Source organism: Zootoca vivipara, chromosome 5, assembly GCF_965207765.1.
Source record: "Zootoca vivipara chromosome 5, rZooViv2.hap1.1, whole genome shotgun sequence".
Classification (NCBI taxonomy): domain Eukaryota; kingdom Metazoa; phylum Chordata; class Lepidosauria; order Squamata; family Lacertidae; genus Zootoca; species Zootoca vivipara.
Window position 1 is genome coordinate 96018187 of NC_142588.1, and position 13293 is coordinate 96031479.

Sequence of the window (13293 nt, forward strand, 5' to 3'; positions counted from 1 at the left end):
ATGCTGCTGGTTAGATCGGGGTGACTGCAAGTGCTTAAGATGAGCATGGAAATCCCTGATTTGCCAAAGGGCAGGCAAAGCGGGTCTTCCAAAAACAATGTTTGCAAGGATAAAAGCAACACACAACCACACCTGGTCCCAAGTCATATAGGAAGACTGAATTTGCTGGTGGCTTTGTTTGCGCAGAATAGGATGGGCTCTTCAAAGTTTAATCTGCTTGCAAATCTTCTGGAATCATAGAATCACAGAATTGTAGAGCTGGAGGGAACCCCAGGGGTCATCCAGTCCAGCTCCCTGTGATGCCGGAAAACACTCCATTCTCTTTTACCTTGGGCAGCTTTAGTCATTATATGCGAGCCAGGCTTCACCCGGATTCCCCGTGATAGACACCGTACAAAACACAAAGGGGATATGAGCACCCTAAAGGCGCAAGGCATCCCTGTGGAGGCAGTCACAGCTAACTGTGGATTCGCTTTATATGTAGACCATGGGTTAGGAACGTAAGAAGAGCTTGCTGGATCAGGCCAGAGGCCCATCTAGTCCAGCATCCTTCTCTCAAAGAGGCCAAAACGTTGCCTGCGGGAAACCCGCAAGCAGCGTTCACACACAAGAGCAGACTCCTTTCCTACGGGTTCCTGGCATTAAGAGGCATTGCTGCCTCCAGCCGCAGATATTTGGAGCTCTTTCATGGATGAACACTTTTAATATTTTGTATTTGTATGTTTGAATTTGTACGTGGGGTGTCAGGGAACGGTCTGGATCTGAAGATTGGGGAATGCAGTCGCAGGCGGATCAGCTTCTCTCATAAGAGGAGGGGGAATATTCCTCTCCCCCCCCCCCCCGCCACCAGCATTTTCAGAAGCGGAGAGAGAGGCAGACACAGACTTAGAAGCTGAACAGATTAGGGAGGCGTTACCCAGCTATGAGATAATGACAAGGCAGCCAGAAGGGAGGGGACAGCTAGAAGAGAAATCAATCAAGAGTGTGGGGGACTCCCCCCCTTTCACCACGGACTTGGAGGTCTGGACGTATCAGAGAGCAAAGGAGGCGGGGGGGGGGAGGAACTTCCTGTTGGCATCTTTCTCACTGCGGAAGTTGGAAGGAGGGTTTAGAGTAGGCAACTGCCCTCCTTGCGGAGAGCCGTATATTGGGCTTGCAACACATTGCTCCCATAAAAGGACTATAAATATATCAACTGCCCGTGAATGCTTATCTGTGAAGTTACCGAAGGGAGGGGGAGGACTCTCCACGCTTGACATGGGGCTTCCTTCGTGCTTGAACCAGAAGCTGCAGCACAATTGCTGACGGGAGGGAGGGCTTACAGGCATATAGCGCTCCTGCTCAGAGATCTGCATGGGTTGGCAATTTGCTACCGGATCAAGATGTTATTATTGGTATATAAAGCTCTTAATAACTTGGGTCCACTTTACCAACAATATCACCTTACCCCACATTTGCGCCCTTGGCTGCTTCAGTCGGCGGAATTAGCCCCTCTATAGGTGCCGCATAAGACCTGTTCGGCGTTTGTAAGAACTTCGCCATTTTGTGTGGCAGCTCCTAGACTTTGGAACTCCCTGCCTATTGACAGGAAAATGCCTTCACAACACTCTTTTCAGAAACCTGCTGAACCCATTCCTGTTTAGATGCTGAGACAGTTGATGCGAGTCCTAAATCTGTTTCCAGCCTATTTTTGCCTTGTTTTTGCTCATTCTCCTTGTTGAGAATTGCATTGTGTTATCTTTTCATGTGAACCGCTTCGAGGGTTCTATTCTGCGATCAAGCGGCCTATAAAATTCCACGAAATAAATCGACAAATAAATAGATGCTGTATTACCAATTCTCCTAATGCATTTCACATGTCCCGCTGCCTTCCTGCAAATCGCTTTGGGGCGCCTCTGAATGCGTGAAGCCAAATATAGAAATGCAATAACCAGCTCAACCTGCCAATGGGAATCAAGACCCATGCCTTTCCCCGTTCCTCGCACCCACTGCCGGGGTCGGACGCTGCCTCTTACCTTTGGTTGCAGCAGAGGGGGCTGAGGCCCGGCGGCCGGTTCTGTGATGTAGGTTTTCTTGGCTCCGGACGACGGGTACTGCCCTGCGGGATTCAGGGCGGCAGACCCGGGAGAAGGGTATGTGGCCTCGGGCTTCCAGGCATTTTGCGGCACATAGGATGGATCTGAGCCATTCCTCCCTCCGTAGCCTCCGGGGTAGGCCGGCTCTTGGTAGCGGCCCTGGGGGCCCCCGTACCCATAGCTTGGCTCAGGGTGAGGGGCAGTTTGGGGCGCGTAGCCATAATCCGCAGCCCGGGGCTGAGACGGCACGTAGGGCGCTGGACCCAGAGAAGACACAGGTTGAGGCGCTTGGTTGGGGGCCAGACTGCTATACTGGGGGGCTGGTGGCTGGAAGTGGGGGGCCGGCTGGGCCGACTTCACTTGCACGTTGAAGGTCGGGCGGTTCGGGGTGGAAGCTGTGCTGTAGGACGCCGGAACTGGCTGAGGTTTCAAGGTGCCGACCGGGGTCACCGGGATGGGCTGAGCGCCAGGCTTGGATGTTGATTTCTTGGTGGCCGTCAGGGGAGGCTGGTTCGGGATGACCATGCGCTTGTGCCCAGTGACCGGGGTGGCCATTGGAGGCGTAGCGATGGGAGATCCACCCGGGATCCCAGAGCCCTGCATGTGGGAAGAGAGACACCGGCAGCAGACCATTAATTCGGGTCAGGAATAACATGTGCCTGAAGATTTGCCCCTGGTTTTTTCCAAGCTACGAGGGCTTAAGAGCAGCCAGCCAAAGAAGAGTGACAACTTAAGTAAACCAGGTATGTCCAAAGTCTCCTAAAAAAAACCCTCAACAAGTTCAATCCTAAAAAAAAGCTCAACAACTCTGGTCGGCCTTCATGCATGTTCACTTCATCAAATCTGGCCTTCTTTGAAAAAAAAAGTTTGGGGACCCCTGAAGTAGACAGAATATGCACAGCTTGCAGACTTAACACATATTATTATTATTAAAAATAATAATTATTGTTATTATATTATAGGATAAGATGACAACAACAACAACAACAACAACTTATTTATACCTCACCCATCTGGCTGGGTTTCCCCAGCCACTCTGGGCAGCTTCCAGCAAAGTACAGTCATACCTCGGTTTAAGTACGGTTCGGTTTGAGTACTTTCCGTTTAAGTACTCCGCGGACCCGTCTGGAACGGATTAATCCACTTTCCATTACTTTCAATGGGAAAGTTCGCTTCAGGTTAAGTACGCTTCAGGTTAAGTACAGACTTCCAGAACCAATTGTGTACTTAAACCGAGGTACCACTGTATTAAAATACAATAATTCATAAAATATTAAAAGCTTCCCTGTACAGGGCTGCCTTCAGATGTCTTCTAAAAATCAGATAGTTGTTTCTTTCCTTGACAACTGACGGGAGGGCATTCCACAGGGCAGGAACCACCACCAAGAAGGGAATAGCTGTCCCAAAACAGTAGCACCCCTATTATTATTATTATTATTATTATTATTATTATTATTATTATTATAAAATAATTATATATAGCCCAGCTTTCTGAGACAAATGGAGCTCTCTGGAACCCTACCTGTAAAAAGGTAAAGGACCCATGACAGTTAGGTCCAGTCGCGAACGACACTGGGGTTGCGGTGCTCATCTCGCTTTACTGGCCGAGGGAGCCGGCGTTTGTCCGCAGACAGTTTTTCCAGGTCATGTGGCCAGCATGACTAAGCCGCTTCTGGCGAACCAGAGCATCACACGGAAACGCCATTTACCTTCCCGCCGGAGCGGTACCTATTTATCTACTTGCACTTTGACGTGCTTTCGAACTGCTAGGTTGGCAGAAGCTGGGACCAAGCAATGGGAGCTCACTTCATCGCGGGGATTCGAACCGCTGACCTTCCGATCGGCAAGCCCTAGGCTCAGTGGTTTAACCCACAGCACCACGTGCGCCCCCTACCCTATCTGTATAATCTAGCAATCCCAAAATATAGACGCGCCTTTACCCTCACAAGACTGAATGCACTGCCCTCGGCTGTACTTGGGGGACAATTCCAGCGGATTCCATACGAAAAACCCTTATGTCCTTGCAAAGATGGTGGCACCAAATCAGTTGCACATGCCCTCCTGGCTTGCCCTCTTTACAAAGACCTGAGGAACGAGATTATCACCCCTCTTTTATTGACCATTCTGGGTCGCCCAGCCACTGCCCCAGTGTCCTTTCTCCTGGCAGATCAAGAGGAGCAGATGACTGCAAAGGTGGCAAGGTTTCTAGCTGGGGCAATCAGAATAAGGTCCACTATTAGACTGCTTATTCAGGACCCTAGGTGGGACCCAGGTGGCGCTGTGGGCTAAACCACTGAGCCTAGGGCTTGCTGATCAGAAGGTCGGCGGTTCGAATCCCTGTGACGGGGTGAGCTCCCATTGCTTGGTCCCAGCTCCTGCCAACCAAGCAGTTCGAAAGCACGTCAAAATGCAAGTAGATAAATAGGAACCGCTGTAGCGGGAAGATAAACGGTGTTCACGTGTGCTGCTCTGGTTTGCCAGAAGCGGCTTTGTCATGCTGGCCACATGACCTGGAAGCTGTACGCCGGCTCCCTCGGCCAATAATGCAAGATGAGCGCGCAACCCCAGAGTCGGTCACGACTGGACCTAATGGGTCAGGGGTCCCTTTACCTTTACTTATTCGGGACCCTAAGCCGTGTTTTATATCACCGACTTTTTATTTTGTTCTGTGTGTATCACAATGTTCTTTTGCTGCTATGGCCGACGGCTGATGCAAAAAAAGTTTCATTCATCATTCATGAGTTCCTGCAACCGGACTTCTATCTAAAGAATTGTGTCCTATTTTATACATTTCTCCTGGGTGACAGAACCAGTTAACAAAGGGAAGAAAAATTAAATATATATACAGTCGTACCTTGGCTCCCGAACGCCTTGGGAGTCGAACATTCCGACTCCCGAACAATCAAAAACCAGAAGTGAGTGTTCCGGTTTTCAAACTATTTTCGGAAGCTAAATGTCCGACAGGGCTTCCACGGCTTCCGATTGGCTGCAGGAGCTTCCTGCAGCCAATTGGAAGTGGAGCTTTGGTTTCCGAATGTTTCAGAAGTTGAACCGGACTTCCGGGACAGATTCCGTTTGACTGTATAATTAGTTGTAAGCGGGGGAAAGTGGACATTTCCTCCCATCAAGAGTCACCACTCACCCCAGACATTAAAACCCTGTGATTAAATTATATTTGAGGTGCTTCCTGCATTGCAGGGGGTTGAACTAGATGACCCATGGGGCCCCTTCCAACTCCACAATTCTATGATTCCGTAAAACACCATTCAGCGCTGATGTATGGTCTTCGTTTTGGACTCTTGGGAGAAAGGTAAAAAAAAAAAAACAGGTTAAGCCAGGTTAATTTCCCTCCCTTCTTTCATTTACAAGTTGCATTTGCAAAAAAGAAAAAAAGTGATTTGCCAGGAAGGAGAGATCAAGCCACGGAGAGATCAAGCTCTCCCTCCCCTGCCTGGGAGCAGTTTTCGGGGCAGGCGTGTAGGAAGGGGGTGTTAGATGCAGGGGAAAGTTTGGCTCACCTTTGCTTTAAACCCGGCGATAAAGCCACATTAAAGAGAAATGAAGGTCTTTTTGTGTGTGTGTTTTCAAGAGCTAAAAGGCATTGCCGGCTACTGATGTTTAAAAGGAAAAAATCGATATCTCACTAAGGCAGAACAAAGCAGCCTCTGTCAAAGAGCCAAACATGAAGGCAGAGGGATTTGGGATGGGGGTACTCAGAAAAGGGAAAGGGATTAATGCGAGGAGGAGGGGGAGGAGGCATCTCAAGTAAGGAAGCGAGAAGGAAATAATAGGCACAGGTTTGCATCCTGAAATATTCCTCATATCCTTTTTCGGTTCTCACGGCTGTGCGTCTTTGCGTGTCAACCTTTGCCGAGCAGCTCATGCAAACACATTCCCTCCTTGCAGAAAACCAGATTCTAGAAAGAGGGGTCATTAACTCCCCTTCTCCTTGACATGCTAGCTTTCTAGGTGCAAGGGCATATCCGTGAGGAGGAGAATTCAGGCCTGGGCGCATCACCGCCCCAATCCTGCGGGCATCAGCCTGCACTCTGAAATAGCGGAGGGACAGATTGGGTCTGTTCATTTTAGTTTCTACTGGTGTCTCGTTTTCTTCCAATCAGTTGACCACATTTCCATATTTTTCAAAATAAAGAAGTCCTCATGGAAATGTTAGCATTTTAAAGCGCCCTGGTCCTAATCGGTATGTTTCTGTACGCTCTTTTGCCCTTTATAATGCATTTTTCTACATTATCTTGACGTTTATTTTTAATGCACACTTTCCCTGGATACATAAATTACACAGATTTTTTTTGGCAATAATAATAATAATAATAATAATAATAATAATAATAATAATAATAATTTATTTATACCCCGCCCATCTGGCTGGGTTCCCCCAGCCACTCTGGGCGGCTTCCAACAAAATATTAAAATACAGAAATCCATCAAACATTAAAAGCTTCCCTAAACAGGGCTGCCTTGAGATGCCTTCTAAAGGTCTGGTAGTTGTTGTTTTCTTTGACCTCTGATGGGAGGGCATTCCACAGGGTGGGTGCCACTACCGAGAAGGCCCTCTGCCTGGTTCCCTGCAACTTGGCTTCTCGTAGTGAGGGAACTGCCAGAAGGCCCTCGGTGCTGGACCTCAGTGTCCGGGCAGAATGATGGAGATGGAGACGCTCCTTCAGGTATACTGGACCGAGGCCATTTAGGGCTTTAAAGGTCAGCACCAACACTTTGAATTGTGCTCGGAAATGTACTGGGCCCATCTAGTCCAGCATCCTGTCCCTCACAGTGGCAGAGCAGTTGCCCCAATGAGAAAGCCTCAAACAGGATTCAAACACAAGACCAGCCCTCTCCCCTCCTGGGGTTTCCAGAACTGGCATTCAGCAGCAATGCTGGCTCTGGGGCATGGAGGCAGACCACAGACGTCCTGGCTAGGAGTCATCTATAGTCCTCTCCTCTACCAGGAATTTGTCTCATCCTCTTTTAAAGCCACCCAAATTGGTGGCCATCCCTTCCTCCTGTGGCAGGGAGTTCCGTAGTTTAACTCTGTGCTGTGTGAAGGAGTCCTTTCTTTCATCTCTCCTGAATCTCCCAGCATTCAGCTTCATTAGGGTTTGACATATTTCAAAAAAAGTGAAAATCTGGGGACAAAGGTTGTTGGAACTTTTTTTGGCAAAATTATTGAGTCTTTTTTTTTTCTTTTTGGCTACAAAATTGAAGTTTTGGGGCTTTAAAAAAAGGAAAATCACCAAAAACGCCACTGCTGACATGGGTTGCCATACACCTGGATTCTCCCAGACATTTTGCTGATTTCCGCCCGGAGACTGCTTCCGACTGCAGTATTCCAGATACGTCCGAAAAATTCCAGGGTGCATGGCAACAGGTAGAGCAGGCATGGCCAACAGGTAGATCGGGATCTACCGGTAGATCCCCAGGACGTTTCTGGTAGATCCCGGGTAGATTGTGGGTTCCTTAGTGATCGCCAGCCTAAAAGAAAAGAGCTCTCCCCCTAAAAAAAACAACCCTCAAGAACTCTTGTCTCTCCAGAGATTCCAAGGAGACATCGATTCCAAGGAAAGGGGGTAGATTTAGTTTTCAGGGTGGGAAGAAAAAGGGGGAAGAAGATTTTGAAAATTAATTATGAATATTTTGGGGTAAAAGGCTAGAGAATATTGGGTAATAAAGGTAAAGAGAAGTATGATGGGTAAATTGTTAAAAAGAAGTTATAAATGGGAGGAAAGAAGGTAATCTTAGATTTGGAAACTAAGTGATTGATAAGGAACTCAAGAAGGGACTGGGAGCCAGCTAGAGAGAGAGGTGGGTGGGTGGGTGCCCCTAGCTGATGGGGTGGGGGTGGGGGGAGAGAGAGAGAGAGAGAGAGAGAGAGAGAGAGAGAGAGAGAGAGAGAGAGAGAGAGAGAGAGAGAGAGAGAGAGAGAGAGCAACATTCAAACATGACAGATGAGCACCTTAAGGATTCCCTGAAGCTGGCCCTGACATAGTACTCGCCTGATATCGAACAGTTGGTTACCAAAATGGTGATGCAGGTGTAACACTAACAATGGATGAAGGCGTGTATTTTTTAAGAAATCTTGATAGGCAGGTTAATGGAGTGGGTAAAGGAGTTTGTGCGGCGTACAGTTTTGTGAGTGCTTTTATGCAATTCTCTCCCAAGAAATCTCTAAAAGTTTCTGTTATCCCCCGTAAGAAAAGTATTTGGGCAGTGCTCCCCCCAAAAGGTTACCAAATCTGGTCACCCCCCTTTCCTTCTCCCTAAAAAAAAGCTCAACAACTTTTGAGCTGAACCCCAAAAAATGGGGGTAGATCACCGCCAGATTTTAATTCTGAAAGTAGATCACAGTCTCTTGGGAGTTGGCCACCTAATGCAGGGGCATTGGATGTCCAGAAATCCTAATGTCAGGATCCTCTCTTGTAGGATGACCAGTGCTGGATTTACGTATAAACTAAACAAGCTATAGCTTAGAGCTCCACTCTCTTGGGGGGCCCAAAAAAATAAATTAAAGGAAAAAACCCCTGGGTGTACATTTCCTAAATATAAGATAAAAACAAATAAAATAAAACCAACATCCAGCAACAGTGTTTTGTGTTGTGTGGGCTCCTATGATGTAAGCCATGGGCCCCGCCTGCTAGCCTGCTCCCTAAAATATCCCTGGTTTGCTCCTTTCTATATATAGGGTGCCGACATTCTGCATGGACTGGTTGCACAGCAACATATTGCAAATGGCTTTAGGTACCTATGAGGTCCGTAAATCACCATCTAGGATATATTCAACACAAAAAACAGCAACAAATGGTTGTTGACAAAGGACAGCTGGACATTTAAAGGGCCCCATGACCTTCAGGAGCTTAGGGCCTCATCAAACCTCAATCCGGCCCTGCGGATGACCCTGGGGCTACCGTACAAAGTTTACTGGTTTGCTGCTGTTTGCTTCCCCGGCCAGGTGGGAAGAAGCAATTTAGAAGCACAGGTGTCTTCAGAAGCTGGAAATGCACAAATAATAGAACTCCGTTGGGTTCAAATTTATTGCTTCTAACCGCAGGTCATTCGCAATATAAACAGGGGAAAGAGACGTAGTAACAAATGTTATGAGGGATAAATCAGAATGAAGCATAAATCAATAAGGAGGAGGGAAAAAAAAACTTAATTAAGACCTGGCACTTGACCCTACAAACTGCATAATCACCAAGGCTGGCTCAGCCAGATATTTACTTTGGTTTTAATTTCCACCTTGCTGTTTCCTATTTTTAGTTCTGAATTCAACTGTTAACCACAGCAAAACATTTTAAAAATGAAGATAACTGACATGATGAAGCCTCTCTACTCCACTGTCTATGTTTGACTTGGAGAGTGCTATTACAGGGGTTGCAGCTGATTAGATTCGGGTTAAAAAAAAACAGGAAGTCTGCCTTTCCAACATAACAAAACCAGTGGCAAACAAGGTCTTTCCCTCCAATATATTGTCTTAGCGAACAGCAAGGAGCCCATATGATCACAGGGAAGGGTGGCTTAGAAATTTGGAGGCATTAAATCGCACATACTGAAGATCCCTTTTTTAATCCCTACGGAGGTTTTCTGCCGTCTGCCTGATCTGTACCTTCTGAAATAATACGCGAAGTAAACTCAGAAAAATGACTTCGAAACTCAGGAAAATGCTTCAGCAAAAGTGTGTACCTTAGGTGAAAATATGTGCATCGTTTGCACTTTGGAACTTCCTGCCTCTTGACATCAGGCAAGTGCCTTTGCTGTGCCATTTTTGGCTCTTTCTTTAAAAAAAACAACAACATTTTTTAAAATACAAGTCTACCTAGACGTGCCCAATGTTGATGTGTGCTTTAATCTGTTCTTAGGCTTTAGCCAACTTTTAAAAGTATATTAATTTAAAAATCACTTTAATGCTGCAAATGGTAATTTTATCACCTCTTTCTCTCTCATTGTAAAGTGTTTTGAGAGTTTGGCTTGGTTTAGTTTAGTACAGCGTTTCTCAACCACTGTTCCGTGGCACACTAGTGTGCCGCGAGACGCTGGCTGGTGTGCCGCGACGTGCGGCGACGAGAAGGGCGATTTGCATTGACCCGCCGGAAAGCAATATTTGGCAAGTGTTTCTTACAGTCATAATTATAATTTTTAATGGTGGTGTGCCTCGTGATTTTTTTCACGGAACAAGTGTGCCGTGGCCCAAAAAAGGTTGAGAAACACTGGTTTAGTGTGTGTGTGTGTGTGTGTGTGTGTGTGTGTGTGTGTGTGTGTATGTATATATATATATATATATATATATATATATATATATATATATATATATACACAAAAACCCTGCAGTGTGTATGAATCCTGTGAAATGAATGAATAAATAAAATGCTGGTGGATTTTGGAGAAACTTAAAAAAGAGAGAAAAAGAGCTGATATAGAGATGTGGAAGAAACCAAAATTGGGAGATTCATCCACCCATGTGCTTAGTGCCCCACTTTTGAACAAAAAAATCCCATTGTCTCTTTCAACAACAGCTTCTTTTTACAATGCATGAGAAATGGAGGCGGTGGCAGAAAGAATTCTCTGGGAAGCATACATATTTCTGTAAATGCAAGGCGTTTCCACCCCTGCTTTTGTGTCGGTGACTCAGCACGGGTGGAAACGGAAAATGAGCTTGTAAGCACATCTGGTCCTTCCTGGGCAGGAGGGATGGCACAAGTGTGACCCCCAGAAACCCAGAGAGGCCCTAATTCAGCCCAGCACATAGCAACTCCCTGGTCATGAATGGGGCAACTGTGTCCCTGAAGGACCAGGTGCGCAGCCTGGAAGTCACTTTGGACTCACAGCTGTCCATGGAGGCGCAGGTCAATTCTGTGTCCAGGGCAGCTGTTTACCAGCTCCATCTGGTACGCAGGCTGAGACCCTACCTGCCTGCAGACTGTCCCGCCAGAGTGGTGCATGCTCTAGTTATCTCCCGCATGAACTACTGCAATGCGCTCTACGTGGGGCTACCTTTGAAGGTGACCTGGAAACTACAACTAATCCAGAATGCAGCAGCTAGACTGGTGACTGGGAGCGGCCACCGAGACCACATAACACCAGTCCTGAAAGACCTACACTGGCTCCCAGTACATTACTTAGCACAATTCAAAGTGTTGGTGCTGACCTTTAAAGCCCTAAGCGGCCTCAGTCCAGTATACCTGAAGGAGCGTCTCCACCCCCATCGTTCAGCCCAGACACTGAGGTCCAGCGCCAAAGGCCTTCTGGCAGTTCCCTCGCTGCGAGAAGCCAAGTTACAGGGAACCAGGCAGAGGGCCTTCTCGGTAGTGGCACCCGCCCTGTGGAAAGCCCTCCCATCAGACGTCAAGGAAATAAGCAACTATCTGACTTTTAGAAGACACCTGAAGGCAGCCCTGTTTATGCATGTTTTTTATTGTTTAATGCTGTACTGTGTTTTTAATATTCGATAGGGGGCCACCCAGAGTGGCTGGGGAAACCCAGCCAGATGGGTGGGGTGTAAATAATAAATTATTATTATTATCATCATAATTAACCATGACATTCCGCTTCAAACAGCTGTGACTCTCTCCCAAAGCACACCCTGGGAACTGTAGTTCGTTCAGGATGCCGAGAGCTGCTAGGAGACCCTGCTCGATCCCCCACAGAGAACTACAATTCCCAGAGGAGAGGGTTTGACCGTTAAACCGCTCTGGGAATCGTAGCTGGGGGGGGGGGGAGGGAGGAAACAAGGGTCTCCCTAACAAGTCTCAGCACCCACTTAACAACTCCCAGGAAGCCATGCCTGTTTAAAGTGGCCTGATCCTGCTGAATTTGCTCTTAGCATATAGGATATACTGTACGTATTTTTACCCGTACCCAAGCAGGGAGGGTGGAGGGAGATAGCCCCCCCTCCCTCTAAACAGAAATGGGATGCAAGTTATATAACAAAAGCCATATCATAATCCATTCAAATAACAAGCTTCCTGAAGGCCATTCTGCTGATTTCGAGCCTTTTGTGCCAGAAAAGGGAAATTCACGAGGGGATGAACTTCAATTAAAGCCTTGGCTGCCTTTTTATCTAACGCATTAACACGGGTAGGCCATTAATTTCGCCGCCATTAAGGATTAGCTTCGGTCTCTAAAGCCACCTACGAAGTCTCGGGCCCCAGATCCCCGGGCTGCGCAGATGGGCAGCGGAAAAGAGTCTGCGCATGAGACACGGCTTGGACCTCAAGTGCGCGCTTATGCCTTCACCGGATGTGCGCCTCATGTTCCCAGGGGCAGCTCGCAGCAGAGGTTCAGAGGCAATCGAGCAAAATTAAGAAGCTGAAAGCGGGAAGATTCGGGGCAGGCTGAAGCAAGTTCTCCTTCACACAGCGCAGGGTGGAACTATGGAACTCCCTCCTGCAGGAGGAAGTGGCTGCCAAAGAGGATCATAGAATCATAGAGTTGGAAGAGACCACAAGGGCCATCCAGTCCAACCCCCTGCCAAGCAGGAAACACCATCAAAGCATTCCTGACATATGCCTGTCAAGCCTCTGCTTAAAGACCTCCAAAGAAGGAGACTCCACCACACTCCTTGGCAGCAAATTCCACTGCCAAACAGCTCTTACTGTCAGGAAGTTCTTCCTAATGATTACGTGGAATCTTCTTTCTTGTAGTTTGAATCCATTGCTCCGTGTCCGCTTCTCTGGAGCAGCAGAAAACAACCTTTCTCCCTCCTCTATATGACATCCCTTTTATATATTTGAACATGGCTATCATATCACCCCTTAACCTTCTCTTCTCCAGGCTAAACATACCCAGCTCCCTAAGCCGTTCCTCATAAGATCAGACAAATCCATGGAGGGAGAGAGGCTATCAATGGCTACGGTGCTTCTGAATACCCACTGCTGGAAACCACAGGAGGAGAGAGTTGTTCCTGTGCTCAGATCAGGGCCGGATTTTGGTTTCATGAGCCCCTAAGCTACGGAAGGTAATGGGGCCCTTTATATGTCCAGCTGTCCTTTGTCAACAGGGCCGGCTCTAGGGGGTAGGCTGGGCGGGGCGCCAGGGCGCCGGGGTGGCGCCAGGGTGCTGGGCCGGCAGGGGGGCGCGAAAGCCATACTGCACACTGTGCCTGCCCACCAGGGCGGGGGCGCAAGAGTGATCTCCACATCACGGCGCCAGGGCACCCGACATGCTTGAGACGGCCCTGTTTCTCAACAACAAATTGTTGCTGCTTTTT

At 47.7% G+C, this 13293-nt stretch overlaps 1 protein-coding gene across 5 annotated transcripts in view; it reads right to left on the bottom strand.

Annotated features, from left to right (window-relative positions):
• LPP (LIM domain containing preferred translocation partner in lipoma) overlaps positions 1-13293 on the bottom strand; it is a 277203-nt gene that overhangs the window by 83209 nt on the left and 180701 nt on the right. For all 5 annotated transcript variants that reach the window (XM_060274249.2, XM_060274252.2, XM_060274253.2 and 2 more), the window contains exon 6: positions 2016-2672. In XM_060274249.2, coding sequence (XP_060130232.2) covers positions 2016-2672 — 657 coding nt within the window. The remainder of the gene's footprint in view (positions 1-2015; positions 2673-13293) is intronic.